This window comes from Ursus americanus, chromosome 16 (genome assembly GCF_024610735.1).
Source record: "Ursus americanus isolate L20-20 chromosome 16, mUrsAme1.1.p, whole genome shotgun sequence".
NCBI classification, from domain to species: domain Eukaryota; kingdom Metazoa; phylum Chordata; class Mammalia; order Carnivora; family Ursidae; genus Ursus; species Ursus americanus.
Window position 1 is genome coordinate 44,322,182 of NC_142142.1, and position 17,398 is coordinate 44,339,579.

The 17,398-nt window shown below is 56.1% G+C and overlaps 1 protein-coding gene across 1 annotated transcript; it reads right to left on the bottom strand.

Annotated features, from left to right (window-relative positions):
* Nucleotides 1-690: 690 nt before the first annotated feature.
* Nucleotides 691-16,411, bottom strand: ROBO3 (roundabout guidance receptor 3). The gene is made up of 28 exons (XM_045797589.2): nt 16,252-16,411; nt 12,591-12,917; nt 12,124-12,281; nt 11,568-11,688; nt 11,333-11,471; nt 10,924-11,051; nt 10,532-10,656; nt 9,154-9,325; nt 8,629-8,837; nt 8,327-8,408; nt 7,855-8,020; nt 7,481-7,647; nt 6,841-6,962; nt 6,426-6,651; nt 6,090-6,211; nt 5,668-5,839; nt 5,335-5,520; nt 4,686-4,709; nt 4,563-4,605; nt 4,221-4,360; nt 3,709-3,903; nt 3,415-3,553; nt 3,043-3,255; nt 2,501-2,652; nt 2,267-2,374; nt 1,890-2,057; nt 1,214-1,398; nt 691-896 (listed from the first exon to the last, which is right to left on the bottom strand). Exons 1-28 carry the CDS (start codon nt 16,409-16,411, stop codon nt 885-887), a joined length of 4,161 nt encoding a protein of 1,386 aa, XP_045653545.2. The 3' UTR covers nt 691-884.
* Between the last annotated feature and the right edge of the window lie 987 nt (nt 16,412-17,398).

Here is a 17,398-nt window from a genome sequence, read left to right on the forward strand (position 1 = left end):
CAGGCCTAGACTGGCCAAGAGATATCCCTGTTCACACACCCTTCTGTAAGGGGGTCAGGTTTTTCCTACTTGGCTGGGGTTTCCCCCATCAACCCCATTCTTTGAGTTTTATTTTGTTCATTTATTTTTAAAAATTGTTTACAGATTTTTAAAATTTATTTTAGAGAGAGAGCAGGGGGGAGCAAGGGGGAGCAGAGGGAGGGGGAGAGGGACAAGCAGACTCCCCACTGAGCGTGGAGCCCAACGAAGGGCTCCATCTCACGACCCTGAGATCTTGACCTGAGCCGAAATCAAGAATCAGATGCTTAACGGCCTGAGCCACCCAGGAGCCCTTCTTTGAGTCCTAAAAAGTTATTATTATTGTGAGGGGCATATTTCCCTACAGGAGAGTAGCTAGACCCTAGAGGAGGGCACCCAGGGAGGGTCTGGCTTGGTTGTCTGAAGGTGGGACAAGTTTCTCACTGTTGGTTACTAGTTTTAACTGGGGAGAGAGTGGGCTTCAGCTCCCTCAGGAGGCAGGACAGGCCCCTGTCCTCACCTAGTGCTTTTGATGGAAGTTCAAAAGGAAGTGGAGACTACTCTGTGTGCCTTGGTCTACACTCTCTCGCAGCCCCTTCTTCCCCATGTCCTCACAAAACCAGACAAGCAGGGTCCAGGGCTCTGATCAGACTCTTTTTATTGTCTCTTTTACAAATGAGGTTCAGGTAGAAAGAGATAGAAAGGGAAGAGCTGGCTCTCTGACTTCCGAGCATCATTGCCGGGAGGGAAGAGACCCCCCGCTCCTCTCTGCTCACCCCCATTTACCAGGAGAGGGACTGTCATCCAAGGCTTCCAGCCCGGGGACGAGCCCTTCCCTGTGGAACTCCTGATATCCTCATCAAGGGTCATCTTGATTCCTAGAGAGAGAAAAGAGGCTGGTTTGCAAGGCCCTAGGCCAGGGCAAACAGGTTATAAGAGGGGACATGCCTCTTTTCTTCCTCAGCCCTTCTCCTGAACCCACTCTCCTCTGGGGAGCCCAACCACCTCTACGTATGACCTTGACTTCACCCTTTGTCACCTGTTCTCCAGGATTCCTCCCTTCCCCCTCATTCCCTGGGTCCCCTCCTTTTGACACTTGCTCAGAAAGCCCTTCTCTACCTTCCTGTTCCCAGTCACCCCTTGGCTCACCCCTCCTAGCCTTCTACTTCCATTGCTCGCATACTCCAGTCCCCACCTCTCCACGTTTCTGCCCCGGCCTTTGGCTCTGGCTCCGGCTCCGGCTCCGGCTCCGTCCAGGGCCCCGGGAGCCTCGAGAGCTGCTGGAACCTCTCGAAGAGTTGCTTCCTGCTGTGGAACAGGTGCTGGTGCCCTGGCCCCGGGACAGGAAGCTTGGTCGGCTGTAAGGGAACCAGGCCTCTTCTGCAGCACAAGAGAGAAGGGCCACCAGGCCCAGGCAAAGAACAGAACATCACTGTTTGCCTACTGGGCCACTGTGACCTCAATCCCAGCTCTGGAAGAAGAGTTGAGGGCAGACATGGGGCTCAGGCCATCGTGGGGGCTGAGGAGCAACAGAAGGCCCAGCACATGGCCTTGACATAACGCATGCTCAGAAACCCGTCAGGAACTCCCAGACAGAAAGAGCCTTGGGAAAGGAGAGACAGAACACCCAGCCCCACTCTTCTCTCATCTGGGCTTCAGTCCTGGGAAATTACTCAGGGGATTTTTCCTGGAGAGAGCTACAGAGACAAGTATAGGTTTTGATCAAATGCATGAGCCCAAATGAAGGTGAGGGGTGTGCCGGGTTGATAATTTCAGGGTCCTTCTATGGCACCGTCTCGACTACACAATTAGCCTCCAGTCCCACCTTCTCATGTAGCAGTGACCCTCTGGCTTGCCCTGGCCCTCCTTACCGTCCAGGTGAGGACCCCGCTGGGCCCCCAGGGGCCCAGCCTGTGCCATTCTCCTCTCCCCACTGCGCTCCCGCTCCCGTTCCAAGGAGGACATGCTGCCAGCTGCTCTCAGCCCTAACGCCCAGCTCGCCTCTTCCTCTGGTGGTGGCAAGGGTGGTGGGGGCAAGTCTAGGGAGAGACCTGTTTTCAGCAGAGTCTCCCACCTCTCCTGATACCAAATCTTTCTCCCACTCCTACTCCCCCGCACCAGGAGCCTGCAAGTGAAGAGCCCAAGATTTGGGTTCACCTGCTCCCTCCTCCAGCCCCCAGAGCTCACCCTTGGTTTCCTGCCTATTCCCCCTCCTGTCACCATCTCTCATGGCCCATGGCACCCTCACCTCCAGGACTGTGCTCCCGACGGTATGGAATAGCCTTGGGTTTCCGGATTCGGGCACGGGGCCCTTGAAGTGGAGGAGTCATCTCCCCATGCACCTGCCGGGTTCTCCCTGTAGCATCAGCGGATGGGGAGAAGAGCGAGTAAGAGAGAGGATCAGGAAAGGGGCCTGAGGATGAAGAGGAAACAAGTTGTGGGGGGGGGGGGTATGGGGAGGTTGAGCATTCTGCAGACTCACCTGGGGCACTGCTGGCTGTGCTGGGGACAGGGCTGGAGCTGAGGTGATGGGAGGCTGTGGCGCCAGCACCCAGGCCAGCAGGCCTCCCTTCATGGCTACTCAGAGTTGGCTGAGATACACTGAGAGGGGAACTTGGCCCGAGGGGCACCCTCCTGCAATGACATGAGGCCTCAGCATTCGTTCACTCAAGGAACTCTAAGTGCCCACCATGTGGCAGGGACTGTGCTAGATACTCCGAGGAATAAGGCACAGGCTGTCCCCGACAAGGCTCTCAAGCTACTGAAGTATGAGGAGGGGCATATTTTTGAAATGCCCTGAGAAGCCTGCAGAGCTGCTCCAATGGAGAACCAGTCTGAAGGGAGTGAGAGACTTTGTCAGCCTCCACGTTCCTTCCCAAATCACACTCCACTCTGACATGGTCATGGGACCTCTGTACCCCAGATTCACCCACCCATCCATCCGTTCACCTATCCATCAAATCATCCACAGAGTAGATATGTACCCAGGGCCTATAATGTGCAAGGCACTATATACCCCCCTACCTGGGCATCTGGTGGAGATGGGGAATGTCAGTGGGGGGCTGGGGAGGGTCAGGAGGTGAGGGGGTAAGAGTGGCTGTGGACTGCTGTCCATAGGAAGATGCAGGAGAGGAGGCTTCCCCTTGGGATGGAGGGACCGAGCACCCTCCTCTGGAGCTGGGCTCTGCCAGATGGCTCCTCTCAGGCATTGGTGGGCACCACTCTTCTGGCTCTGAGCTGGGGCAAAGAGGAAGGGGAGTAGTGATGACTGAGTAGCTTCCATACCTTCTACTTGGCCTCCCTGTTTCCCTCCTCCCTCCTCTCCCAGCACATCTGCCCTCCCCCTGCAGGGGTCCCTCCGCTGGTCCTATCTGGTTAGGGCACCTGCATCCTTACCCGCCCTCCAGCTCCTCCTCAGGCCCCTCTAGGCGGCTCAGTTCACACGAAGGGGGAGGTGGTGGCAGGGCTTCTGGCCAGTTGAGAGAGGGCATTTGCACAGGTTTTCCCAGAAGCTTTACTTTGCCTCCCCTGACTCCTGAGAAGGGTAGGATGGGGACGCACCAAGATAAGAGGCAGATGAGAAATGTCAGAAGAAAGTGCTGGGCTGGGTCCCAGAGGGGAAGGGTAGAGGATATTCTTTGGGGATACTCTGCTCAGAGCTAAAATGGGGTGTTAGGGACTAAGTCATACCACTGTCTCCCTGGCTCCATTCTGGAGGAGCATACTGGCTCCAGGTGCCTGGATCCCCTGAGGGATTTGGGGGGAAACCCCCGTGGAAGGTCTGCAGCTCCTCCCCAGCTGGGTCAATGGTGCTGTAGACAGGACCCTCGGTAGGGGCGGCAGCGCCCCGGGCCGTCTGAGCCAGGTACAGGGAGATCCCTGCTTCTGAGGAGGAGAAAGAGGGAGGCCAGGGGGGAGGCAAGGGGCAGGGGGCAGAGACAGAGAAATAGCGGACAACAGGAGAATGGAGGGCAAAAGGAGATCCCACCGGATCAACTTCTTCCCCCACCCAAACCTTACCTCCCAAACCAGGGTAAAGGTTAGGCATAAGAGAAGCTCCCCCAACTCATATCCTCCCCAAGGACTGACCAACCTCAGGAAGACTGGCAATCCTCGGCTCCCTTCAGTTTGCCCCAGGAGGTGGAGAGGAGAGAAGGGTGTTGGGGGCCAGGTGTGCCCCTGAGGGAATTAGAACTCCTCACCATTGTAATATCTGTCGTCTGGGTCAGGATTGCTGGGGCAGCAGCTCCCCCTGGGCTCCTGGGCTGAGGGACTTCGAGATGGGTGGGGCCACGAGTCTGCTAGCCAAGGGTAGGGGGCGGGGCCAAGGCCCATGGGTGGCCTGAGGGAAAGCATGTGAACGCTGGGGACCCAGAGCCTGAACAGGCCAGCGATTTTAAGGGTAATCAGGAGTTGAAGGACAGTAATGGTGAATTTGGGGGTGGCCGGTGGGAGACAGTCGGTGGCAGTGAGGCCTGGGGAGGAAGGAGAATGGTCTCTTGATGGAGGAGGACTATCCTTGGGAGATGGAATAAGAGGATTACCTGGAACTGGCTCCAGAGAGGCCCTCTGAGTGTGGGAAGGACACTGGGAAGATGAGGGGGAGACTGAGTGAGAGAAGGGCCGGTATTTGGGGTCTGAACCCCACTGGAGCAGAGACAGCTTACCTGCAGGTGTGTAGGCAAAGGAGGCTTCCGAAAAGGAATCCATGGGAGAAAGAAGAGAGTAAATGGAGAAAGGATCAGAAATAACCACATTCTTGTCACCTTCTTGGCCACGGTCCCAATTCCACCACTCAGCCTGTACCCTAGACCAATTTCATTAGAATTTCTAGGAGTGGGACTCAAGCATCAGTATTTTTCTAAAAGTTCTCCCAAGTGATTCCCATGTGTAGCCAAGGTTGGGAACCCTGATTTAAGGGACCTCAGAATCTCTCCAGACACGCCCCTTACCAGGGAGTAGCAGAAATCTCGTAGCCTCTTTTCAGCGGGCCCCGCCTTTCCACCCAGACCCCGCCCCACAATTTAACGCCCAGGATCCTGGCCACACCCCCTGCCAGGCCCCGCCCTTCAGGAAAGAGCTCCCCGCCCCTCTCCAGAATTGCCCCTTCTATACTGAGACTGAACCACCAGTCCCTTCTGACCCCGCCCCCACTTACAGAGCGGCGAGCCCCTCCCGTCCTGCTCTCCGTCCGGCCCGCCTCCCTCCCTGAGGGGCGGGATCTCCAGGCTCCGCCCACTCCAAGGCCCTCCTTCCCGTCTCCCCATCGCCCAAGTGCTCCCCTCAGCCCGCGCCGCCCCCCAAGGCCCCGCTCACCCGTGTAGTGACTGAGCTCCTTGCGCTGCCTCCGGCGCCGGTAGAGGACGGCGCAGAGCCCGAGCAGCAGCGCCCCGCAGGCAGCGCCGCTGCCCGCGAGGAACGCAGGCTCCCGCAGGACCCTCGCCAGCCGCTCCGCCAGCCCCGGGCCCACCTCGAGCCCAGGCTCCGATTCCGGAGGGGAAGCTGTGGGGGTCAGAGAGGTGAGGGGATCAGGAGCCTGGAAACCCGGCAGGGAGGAAGAGGCCTTCCCTGACCCCGTAGGTACCCCCACCCCAGGACCCCCCCCCCCAGTTCCCCAGCCCGGCGCGCCCACCCCGCCTCCGAACTCACGCAGCTGCACTGACACCGGGACACTGGCCACGCCCACGCCAGCGCTGGTGGCCGCCGCGACCTGGGTCCGGTAAAGAAGACCGGGCAGCAGTCCCCGGACCACCGCGGAGCGTGCCCAGCCTGCCGCAGACCGGTTGAGGTGGAAGCGGCTCTCATTGCCCAGGCACCAGATCTGGGGAGGCCGAGACCCGGGTTTAGAGAGTCTGAAATGGGATCCTGGCCTCACGTGGAAACTCGAAGCTCTGAATGATAGAGGGGACTTAGCCAGCATCATTCAGCCTGGAGGGAACACTCTGAGACCTCTCTCCTCTCCCCCAACTTCATCTCCAGCCCCAAAGCCGTCCTAGGTTCCCTCCTCCCTAATCCTAGCCCCTAGATTATCCCTCCCCCTCCCCTCCCCAGTCCCCTCTTAAACCCAGTACCTGGTATTCCTTGATGACCCCATTTTGCTGGGAAGGGAGCGGAGGTTCCCAGGACACGGTGACACTGCTGTTGCCTTCACCCCCCAAGGCCACTGTCACTCCCTGGGGGGGACCACTGGGGGCTGGGCCCCGGGTGGAGCATGGTGAGAAAGATAGTCATTGCCAGCTACCTCTCCTTGCCCCAACCTTCCCCCTCCCAGGTATCACCTTGGGAACTGAGATATCAAGTATCCCTTCTTCCCACAACTCCGCTTGCTCTTCCCCTGCAAACTTCTGTCTTCCCCACTCCCTCTTTCCTGTTGTCCATTCATCGGCCCTGTGTACCACCTCCCTTACCTTCCTCAGGAATGCTCCTGGTCACAACGGGACTTTCAGCCCCCAGCCCCTCCTGGCCTTGGGCTTGCACCTTGATCTGAATTTGGGTCCCTGGTGGGAGTCCTCTTAGCACAGTACTTTGCTGGCTTGGGGATTGTAGGTCCAGCACTGTCCAGCTTCCCCCATCAGGACCTGCTACCCTCCAAGACACCCGGAAACCTTGCACCAGCTGGACCGGGCCATCTACCTGTAGGAGATGGACAAAGCATACCAGAAGGAGAGACGGGACCACACAAGTCTTCCGGGTTCTGCCCCTCCTCCACTCACCCTGCCTTCTTCAGCCACTCACCTCCCACTCTCCGGTACCCATTCTTGGAGGTCCCTATGGCCCCCAACATCATCCCTGCCCTTAATCTTGTCCCCGTGCCACACTCACAGTCCAGGACACCTGCAAGGTCCGGGGCCCAAGGACTATGGGCTCCTGCATCCGCACAGCCACTTCAGCCAGCCCCCACTGGCCTCTCCATGGGTCCTCCACTGGCCTGGATGGGTTGCTGTCTATCGACCAAAGAGCCCACTCAGCAGGGGCCACCGGGGACAGGGAGTCAGACTGAAAGTGTGCTTGTTTCCTACCTCTGTGCTGCCCCCACAGCCTGTGCTACTGAGCACCCCAGAGCACACCCCAGGATTGGGAGGGGGCAGGTCAGGGGAAGAGCTTCCAGAGGTGGGCCTGGGTGTCCAGTTAATATGAATCTACTGTCTGCACTTTAGAGACCTCAGTTTCTCATCTCTAACATGAAGATGAACCCTCCAAGGTCCCTTCCAGTCTTAATAAGCTACATTATCTGTAGGTAAAAGGCTCAAGAGTGAGGGGCTACCAAGGTGACTGAATTTCCATCTCTCCCCTCCTCTCTTGTTCCCTCCATGAGAGGAAGGCATGACCTGATCCAGGCTGGGCTACCAGGAGAGGCCTGGCGCAGCAGAAAAGAGCTGCCATGCCGCCATAGTCTGGGGGGAGGGGTGCTCTGCAGTGTTGTGTGTCATATCCACGAGCCAGGGACTCTGACCGTACTCACCCTGGGTGCGCACGGGCTCAGAGACAGGGCTGGGCTCACTGAGGCCCCAGGCTCCCACAGCGCGCACAAGGAACAGATAGATGGTGTTGGGCTGCAGACCACTGACCGTGTGTGTCTCCAGCTGCACGCCATCTGCCACTGTCCGCCATGTGTTGCCAGCTGCTTGGCTGCAACGGGAATGGGCTGACAGAGTTGTCCGAGCCAGGGACCCCCAACCTGTCTACTCCCTCTCATCCATTCTCTAGGGCCCCCTCCTATCACCTCATCTTGGGAGAGGGAATTGGCAGAACTCTCTCCACCATAGCACAGACCCTAAGGACACAAGATTCCCTTCTTTTGACTTTCCAGATTTGCGTGTCAAACTTTCTCCATACCTGAAGGCCTCTATCACATAAGAGGTGGCTGTGGCCCCCGCCTGGGGGTTGGGCTTCCAGGTCAGGGTAACGCTGTTCTTGGTGATCTCAGTGACCACTGGCCGCGAGGGAGGCCCTGGAGGGGTACTGGGTTCTGTAGGGGGCTCTGGTGATACTCCCCAATCTTCTGCAGTGAGGAGATAATCTTTAAGTCGAAGGATGGGAAAAGGTTGGTCCCCCCATGTAACCTGCCTCCTTCCCAGAGAAGCTGAGGAGCTGGGACAGCGGTGACGGTAGAGAGGGGGATGGAGTGAACTAACCCCTACTCACATCTGCCTCCCAAGGGCACCACTTCCGTCCCCCTCTTCCCCGCCACCACGGCCATGGCATCTGGAAGCTTAATCAGTGCTGGGGCTTGGGGAGGTACTGACTACTTTTGAAGCAGGTTTAGATGACGGTGCTGGCAAAGCAAGGGGACAGAGGCGAAACTCACCCCGCCTCCTAAGCCAGCTACTCCAGGTGGCCTCCCCTGTGGAACTCTTGGCCACACAGCTGTAGAAACCCATGTCCATCTCCTGTAGGAGAGGGTAGAGGACTGGCAAACTGGGGATGGAGCAAGGTAGGGTGAGGGGGTGGAGGTGGGTGTTCAGAAGGCTGGGGAAGGCGTGGTCCACTGTCGGTAGTCTCAGAGCAGAGGAGCAGAAACAGAGTTAGTCCCAGCGGATACTTACGAGAGGTGGGCACGTGGGCTGTGTGGCCATTCTCTGTTACTCGGGTCCCAGTGGAGAGACTCACCTGCACACTGGCGATGTACAGGGTACCGTTGGCCATGAGGTTGAGCTGGCGGTCATCCCCCTGCAGCCACTGCCCATCCTTCTTCCACTGGACACTAGGTTGAGGGTTCCCAGTCACTCTGCACGGCAGCCACACAGAGGAGCCAAGTGCCAGTGTCTGATTGGCTGGTCCCTGGAGGATGATGGGAGGCAGCCCATCCAAGGAGGAGGCTGAGAGAAGAAGAACTCAGGCACCTCAGGAGAGGATCCCGGGTTCAGGCCACCAGCCCCTTGTCTTCCTTCTCTGTTCCTTCTCTCCTCCTCCCCCCAGAGATTGGAGGGGCTTCGATAACCATCTGTAGTCTCTTCCTGGGACCAGTCACCTATCAGTGGCTGTTGCAGCTGATTTCCAAACTCCAAGGCCGTGTCTCAGGAACACGCCCCTCCCCTTGCAGACGTAGTATATAGAATCCAAGAAAAACAGCTATCTTTACGCCATTATTTCCTTCCAGGCCATGGGTCCAGGCCTATCTCCATGAGCACCTACCTCTTTTTACCTCCAACAGGGCCTTGGCCAGGATGCTGCCGGCCACACTAACAGCCTGACACACGTAGTAACCAGCATCCCCGCTCTGCACATCAGTAATGTTGAGCTGGCCTCTGGGAGAGACTGAGAAGCGTCCCTTGGGCTGAAGTGGCTGACTGGGGAAAAGCAGAACCTGGGGACAGAGCAAGGAACCAGGGTAGGGAATGAGCAGGCAACTGGCAGAGAGAAAGGTCCCTGTTCCCATCAACCCCAGAATTCAGAGAATTCCTAAGGTTCTAGTTCCTACTCTGTCCCCACCCAGCCAGTTATATGACCTTGGGCCAACTAGTTAGATATTCACAAAAATGTGGAGGTTTTGTTAGATGATTTTTGGGGTGCACTTCCCAGCTTTGTGACTGACAAGTTGGGAAACCGAGCAAGCTCTTAACCCTTCCTGAGCCCAAATTTCCCCAAATTTGACTCTTAAGTAATAGTTACAAGGATTAAATGAATAATCATGAAAATCTTTTAATACATTGTGTGATAAGGGTTAGATATTTTCCCCTTCTTTCTGGCTCTATGTTACATAGATACATGGCAGGTAGGGAAAGAGATTTGGGTCACAGGTAAATGGCACCTGGCTGATCCCCTGATGGATACCTACCCCCACCCTGTACTACCATCAGCATTTTTATTTATTTAAGAATCTAGTTAAAATACAGCAATCCCAGATGCTAGAGAAGATGTTGGAAAATTGTGGCTATGGATTTGGAATGAGGTAGTGGGAGAACTGGCTTTCCAGTGGGGTGGGATTAGTCAGACTTATTTTATTATACTGACCCTCTTTCCTAGTAGCAAAATTCCCACCCTTCCCCTAGCGTCGGTACTCAGGTTGTAACTTCAATCAATGTTCCTTCCAGTTGTGTATTGAGGAATTTGTATGTCCAGGTGGGTGACTGTGAGCTCCCCCTGGTGGAAGTCCCTTGTAAGTAGATGAGCGAGTCACGAGGTACCCTGAGCCCCTTTGGTACAGTACACGCTTTCCAGAGCCCCCTATTAAAGCCCAGGCCCCAGGTGTCTGGGAGAGGAGGCAGCGACTGGATCTGCTACGTCTTCAGGGCAGCCTTGCCTAAAATAGAAGGATTCTCCAGGGAATTACCATACAGGACTGTTTCCTCCCACTTAAGCATATTAACATCAATTCTTTTTAAAGTGTTCAATATGTTCCAGGCCTTTTATACTCATTATCTTATTTAAGCCTCCCAAATAACCTGCAAGGGTTTCTGGGAGGACCAAAGGTAAACCGGGACCTCAGAGAGAAGTCTGCAGAATGTAGACGGAGGGAGGCTAAGACCCAGAGGAGAAGCTTGCGGGAAGGCCCACAGAGCTGGCCACCTACTTGACTTCCCTCCTTTTGCCAGAAGATGGCTGGTGGGGGGTTTCCTTTGGTCTCGCATTGGAAAGCCACGCTCTCTCCAGGAGCTGCCATCTGGTCCTGGGGCTGGGTCACCAGCTGGGGTGGGACTGGGAAGGGGGAGGGGATAAAGGAACAGGGAGTCAGGGCACTCAGAAGGGAGACTGAGGGAACAGGAGAGAGAGAAGCCCAAGCTTCGCTTAAGAAGGAGCAGATATTCATCTCTTGTTCAAGCCTGCTCAGCCTCTCCTTTCTCTCCCTCTGAAAGTCTCAAGTGACCCACCCGTATCTCCCACTCTGTCCTTTCTCCCCCGTTCTCCTCCTCTTCACCCCATCCTCCACGTTCCTTCTTCCGGCAGTCCCAGGTGGGCCCTCACCGTGAACACTGAGAGAGCCAGATGCTTCGACACGGCCCACGCTGTTCTCGGCCACACAGGTGTAGGTCCCCTCGTCTTCGGCACTCACGTGCCCGATCCAAAGGCTGTGGTCACTCCGGATCTCATACCTGCTCCCCTCCCCACCCCCAGGCTGCGTTGGCCACAGCTACAGACCGCTCCTCTCTCCCCCAGGGCAGACACCAGAATCGGGGTACATAAAGACAAGGTAGGCCTCAACAGGGACCCATAAAAGGAGATGGGTACTAGACAGGGCAGGGGACACACGGTCCCGGAGACAGATTTCTCTGTGTCGTCAAGTAAGACGGTGTCTGCCCTCCAGTTTTCTAGGGCAGGGTATGCTCTTGAGTGGGTGGGGTCTCCTTACAGGCAGGAGGAAGGCGATTCTCACCTGCCTGTGGGCAGTTCCCCATCCTCCTTGCGCCAGCGTAGACGGGGTGGGGGATCCCCCTGCACCTCACATGGGAAACCCACGGGGGCATCGGCCAGGACCACCTGATTCACTGGTCTACGCAGGAATGAGGGTCGCTCTATGGAGCGGGAGTGAGTGAATCGTTAGGGGATCTGCATAGCTTCTTACTACCCAGGCTGCACACCCTCGTAACCCCCAAACTCCCTGTGCCTACCCAATACCACAAGTTCAGCCGCCCCACTCTCCCGTTCTCCTGCCATGTTGGAGGCCACGCACACATACATCCCTGCATCACTCTTGAGTGTATGTGACATCATCAGCTTCCCTCCACGAATCTGCAAGAAATAATGGGAACTTTGGTCTTTTGTAGCCAACAAAACATATTTATTTATTTATTTATTTATTTATTTATTTATTTATTTATTTAGTCTTCCCAGTAAGCCAATGAAGCCGAGTAAAGTTGACCCACTTATCACATAAGGAATCCTTACGTGATCTGCCCAAGGGAGGGGGGCGCTCAGGTCTATGTTCCCACAGCCCAACCTACCTCCCACGAGTTCCTGGGCCATCTTGCTACCCACCTATTTTATTCCAATTCCATCCTATCCATCCTTAACATCCAAGACATTATTCCCTGGCCCTCCAAAACCCTTAGATTCACTCCTTCCTCCTTTGAGACATGCCCAGCCCCCTACCCTATGGCCCCGCCCCTCGTGATGGCCCTGGCCCTGGCCCCTAGTCTGTTCCCCAGCCACGGTACCACGCCTCACCGTGATCCTTCCCTCCTCCTCCTTCAGTCTTGCACTGTCTTTCTTCCAGGACACGGAAGGCTCCGGGTGGCCACGGGGGGGCACGCATTCCATAACCGCTGGCTCCCCCACTGCCACCACCACGTTTCCAGGAGACTGCCGGAAATCATCACGGAGGACTGTAGACAGAGAGAGACAGGGACAGAGACAAAGAGAGAATGAGAATGAATGACCAGGGGAAAAAATGAAAACTGGGTTAGGACACAAGGAAGGTATTCTGGGGAGGGGTGTATCACCACAGACCCGCACTCTTCCCCAGTTACCAGGCCCACTTCCTCCTCCTGCCAGAGCATGGACGTTAGACACCAAAGGTCACGGTCCCAAAAGAAGATGCTGAAGGAGCTGAGATTGGGGCTGGTTCTGGATCGGATTACCTGGTGCCCTGCCGCGTCTGGTTGGAAGCAACCAGAGGACAGTGCGACTCTCACCTGCCACCTCCAGCGAGGCATTTCTACTAGCCGCTGCCCCCAGGTAGTTGCGTGCCACACAAGTGTAGACACCCTCGTCGGGGCGCGCGCGGCGCCCGTGCACGATGCGCGGGAAGAAGAGGGCGCCGCTGGGCAGCAGCAGGCGGTGCGCGCGCGGATCCTCGCGCGCGGTGGCCACTCGCGCCCCATTCTTGTACCACTCGATGTTGGGCCGGGGCCGTCCCTCCGCGCGGCAGGGCAGCGTGGCCGGCTCGCCTCGGGAGACCAGCAGATCTGGTGGCTGCTCCACGATGCGCGGCATCGCGTCCTCCGGCTCGACCCTTGACGCTGAGAGTAGGGGCGTTGGCACAGAGCGTTTCGACCAGGAAATTAGGGGAGAGGCTCCAGAGAGAAAGACAACACTGCCTGCCCACCCTATCCCCCTTCCCTCTGTAGGGTCCGTTATCTCCTCTGGGCTGGAAAGGATATGCCTACAGATAAGCAGATTAGTAGAGGAATCAGGACACAAACTCCTAGGCCCGCTTTCTAGGCTGCCAAAAACACCAGCCTTCTCTCCGGCCAAGGTTAAGTGGAGAGTGACTGGGCCTCGTCTGGGCAAGTAGACCACCCTCTAGTCCACGGGCATTCAGTCTCCCATAGGGGCTGACTTGCAGATTGTCCTCGCTCCCTGAGGTGGTGCACCAGAGCCAAAACGTGGTCCTTGGCCTCTGCATGGTGGTGGGCAAGAAAAATAGAGAAAGTGGGCCAGCCTGGAGTCTCTTAGGAAAGGTAAAATGAGAGTGATCTGATGGGAGTCTGGGACTAGGAGAGGTTCTTAACCTGGAGCCCATGAATAAACGTAGAATCCTTCTTTATCTTTTTATTTTATTTTATTTTATTTTATTTTATTTTATTTTATTTTATTTTGTTTATTAAGTAAACTCTCTATTCAACGTTGGACTTGAACTCATGACCCAGAGATCAAGAGTCAGACAGCCAGGTGCCCCTCTTACTGACTCCCCAGACAATCATGCTTGGAGGAACCTGTGAAGTCACGATAATTGAATGAAAATGGTAGTGGAATTGTGAATAAGATTCCTTTTCTAAGAGGTGCAGAGTTTTCAACAGATTCTTCTCCAGGTTGATGTAGCTGGGAACGGTCAAGAATCACTAACTAAAAAGGGGATTCCTCTCCTTCCTTTGTTTCATCGGATGGGTTCACCTGCATGTTCTGCTCCTGTCTCTCACTTGGCCTACAGACTCCTGCTGGCTCCATCTTCTCCAATTGCTTTGGGACCCCGGATCCTGGAGACCATCAGGCTCAGACACTCCCAACTTCCTCAGAAGTGGATTTGTAACTGGTGGCGGCCAGTAGGCGCCGCTGCTGCCTCGCATATTTTGGTGTCCTCAACTAACCAGGACTACCCCCACTTCTGTTCTCTACCTTACCCTCCCCCCCCCACACCCTCCCACTCTGTTCCAAAATCCACTGGGACCTTTAGCTCCTGGCCTAGGTGTGGGATTGGATTTCATTTCCCCACCCCTGCTCTTAGACGTTCCTATGGAGACAAAGCTGGAAGGGGTTGCCCCATGCTGACATTGTCCTGGGGAGTTATTTAACTGTCTAGGACAAGATCAGTTTCCCTCCCACTTAGGGAAGGGAGTAATTTTCTCGATTTCCTTCCTTCCAAATGGAAATCTCTGCTTCTCACTCGTCTCTTCTCCTGCATCCCGTCCCAGTCCCAGTTTAGGTACAACCCCCTGCTGAGCCATGGTAGACCAACTAAGAGCTCAGGGATTGTCCTGGAACCAAGTAGGGCTGGGATCTCAGATTCGACACTTCCTAGCTATATGAACTTGGGCAAATTATGGAGCTTCTCTGAGTCGCAGTTTATTTGTTTTAAATATGGGAGTGATGGGGCGCCTGGGTGGCTCAGTCATTAAGCGTCTGCCTTCGGCTCAGGGCGTGATCCTGGAGTCCTGGGATCGAGCCCCACATCAGGCTCCTCCTCTGGGAGCCTGCTTCTTCCTCTCCCACTCCCCCTGCTTGTGTTCCCTCTCTCGCTGGCTGTCTCTCTCTCTGTCAAATAAATAAATAAAATCTTTAAAAAATAATAAATAAATGAATGAATAAATATGGGAGTAGTGACAGGGTTGTCATAAGACCATATTATATGTGAAGCACTTGGGGAAAGGCTCAATAAATACGGTGATTCTCTGATTACTTAGGGTCTCTTCCTCCCTAGCCCACTGTACCATATCAGATTCTATCAGGCCCCAATATTCCTTTGTCCCCATCGCATAACCTTGGGGTGTAATGGAAATAGGTTTATTATCGCTAAGCTTTATGTTGCTTTTGTGACCACTGAAGTACTTTTCATCTTCTCTGAATTTGTTTGCTCAGTTGCAAAATGTGGCCATCAATGCCTTGCCTACAGATCTCCTTACGTTTTCAAGAGTACGTGAGACAGGGTATGGTGACAACACTGTTAGAGCGCTGAGGGTACAGAGGTGTGTCTGCGCCGTCTGTGGGAAGGGCTCTGTCCTTAACCTCCTGGGAATCCTAAGGGCGACCAGGAATTTGGAGAATCCAGCTCATTTCCCACCTTCTTCGTCCCTGCTCCCTCGTACATACCACACTCTCTGGTCGGCTCTTTCCCCCTAATTCCTGTAGACACAGCTGCAGGCGCCCTTTCCCTGGAATTTCTTCCCTGCCATTCCCGGTCTCAGGAGATGCTCGACAGCAGCTAATGAATAGCTAATGATCATGCTAATGAAGCTCTGGGACTCCTCCCCTAGCACCTGGCGTACCCCCCCCCCAAACACAGACACACTGCCCAGGTCTCCTTTTTCGTGATTTCGAGTTTCCAGGACCGTGCTGCCCCTAGATTCGAGTGGGCGGATGTCAAGGGATGGCGACTGGGGAGGAACCAGAGGGGAAATCCTGGGCAAAGGAGTCCGGGAAAGAGGGCATTCCCGACGCGGCCGGCAGGGGGCGCGATCGGGCCTCTCCCCAGACGCCAGGCGATCCACTCCCGCCGCCTCCCCGCAACGCTCGGGGAGAGCGCGCTGTCTCAGTCATTTATTAATCACCGAAATTAGCGGTAACGACCTCGCCGCCGGCACAGCCCGCCCGCCGCAGTCGTGCCGGGTGGGCCGGCTGTGAGTTCCACCTCTGAGGGGTAAACTTCTAAGTTTCCCTAAACCGGTCTCCGCTTCTGTCGCCCTCTGTAGCAAACACACCCAACATTTTAGCTTCCTCACCCAAGTCCTAGGTAAGTTCTTGGAAAACTTAGGGTCCCGAAGGAAAACCTGCCAGCGACCGCTTGCCCTCTTCTGCCCTCCCTGCTGTGGGTCCCCGCCTCTCCTAGCTCGGTACTTGCCCATCACCAGCCACGGTTCTCCTCACTTGCGGCGGCCGCGGGGGTCGGTTGGGCAGATGGAGAGCAACGGACTTAACAACCGTCTCCTCCCAAGCCCTGGATCTTCCGCCGATACCCCCACTCAGATGCTCAAAGCCCCAAATTACCCCTTGGTCCCCACCCCCACCCCCGAGGAGGCGCTTGGGAGGCCCCGCTTGGTCCCAGATCCTGAGGCAGGAGCGCTTTGGCCTCCCCCTCCACGCCGCCCTCCCACCCTACCCCATCCCTTGATCCGACGTCCCCACGGGGCAGGGTCTTACCATTGAAAGAAGGATCGCCGTGGGGCAGCAGGCTGTGGTTGAGCGGCGCCACCGAGGAGTTGAAGCCGAAGAGCAGGTCGCTGGAGTTGGAGATGTCCCCCGCCAGGGAGTCCGCGAACAAGTTCATCTGCAGCAGTGTTTTGAGCAGGTAGCGGAGCATGGCGCGACCCAACTGGGACCGGGGCGGGGGGCTCGGGGCCCAGCCCCTGGGTCTGAGACCCGCGGGCCGGGAGCCGTAAGCCCCTCCACAGCCTCTGCGCGCTGCCCCAGCCACGGTGCCGCTCTCCTGCCGGCGCGCCTGGGTACGGTGCGTGCCTTCGCGTGCCCTCCTCCTTCCCTCGTCCTTCTCTCCACCCCCCAGTGCCGGGGTCCCCCGGGAGCTGGGCGGGCGGAAAGCAGGTGCCACGCCGATCACGGCGTAATTAAGGGATTAATCCGCCTCCCTCCACCCTCCCATCCCCATCCGAATGGCCACTAGCAGGGCCAGAGACGAGAGTCGCGTAGCGCGCGAGTTGGAGTCCCCGCCCCGCGCATTGCGCGCTCCCAGGGTCGTGACTCTGGACACCGCGGGATAGTTTCCCTCTTTTCTCAAAGCAGCCAAGATGAGGGATGAGGCTCTGTCGGACTCTGCCCTTCTGACTGACTTTAAAACAGGAATCCCGAATCTCTTTTACCCGCTCTTAGGCTAAAACTAAGAACGCTTCTCTAGAGCTCAAAGCCCTGATTTCCATTTCCTCCCAAGTCCCGGGGCTTAGCTGCGAAGTGCGGGAGGCTGGGGTGCTTTGGAGCGGGAGCTGGGGGTGGGTGGGGAATAATTTCATGGCACGTCCACCCCTTTACCCCGCAGTAGCCCGTTTTGCAGCCCAGAAACCATGGGACAAAGTGGTGCGTCTTGACCCGGAGTCCTGCTCCAGACGCTCTAATCTAGTAGTACCTCCAGGAGACTCAGCAAGGATAAAACTGGAGGGGGCAGGCCCAAGGAAACCCAGGCATTTAACAACTATATGCATACCTCTGGCATCTACTGGAATACTTTTGCATTACCTTGCTCGGACATGGTTCATTAAATTGTATTACCTCCTCGAGGAGACGGAAGGCAGATAGTCCAGGACAAAGACAAAGAGAGCAATACTGTTTCTGTAAAGTC

What these genes read in the sequence shown, in the direction of transcription:
- ROBO3 (XM_045797589.2), bottom strand. Translation starts at nt 16,411, where the DNA reads ATGCTCCGCTACCTGCTCAAAACACTGCTGCAGATGAACTTGTTCGCG. An exon ending in CGGCGATCCTTCTTTCAATG is followed by an intron (nt 12,918 to 16,251) that starts GTAAGACCCTGC and finishes CCCTACTCTCAG; the next exon opens with CGTCAAGGGTCGAGCCGGAG. An exon ending in CATCTCCACCAGATGCCCAG is followed by an intron (nt 2,653 to 3,042) that starts GTAGGGGGGTAT and finishes ATGTCATTGCAG; the next exon opens with GAGGGTGCCCCTCGGGCCAA.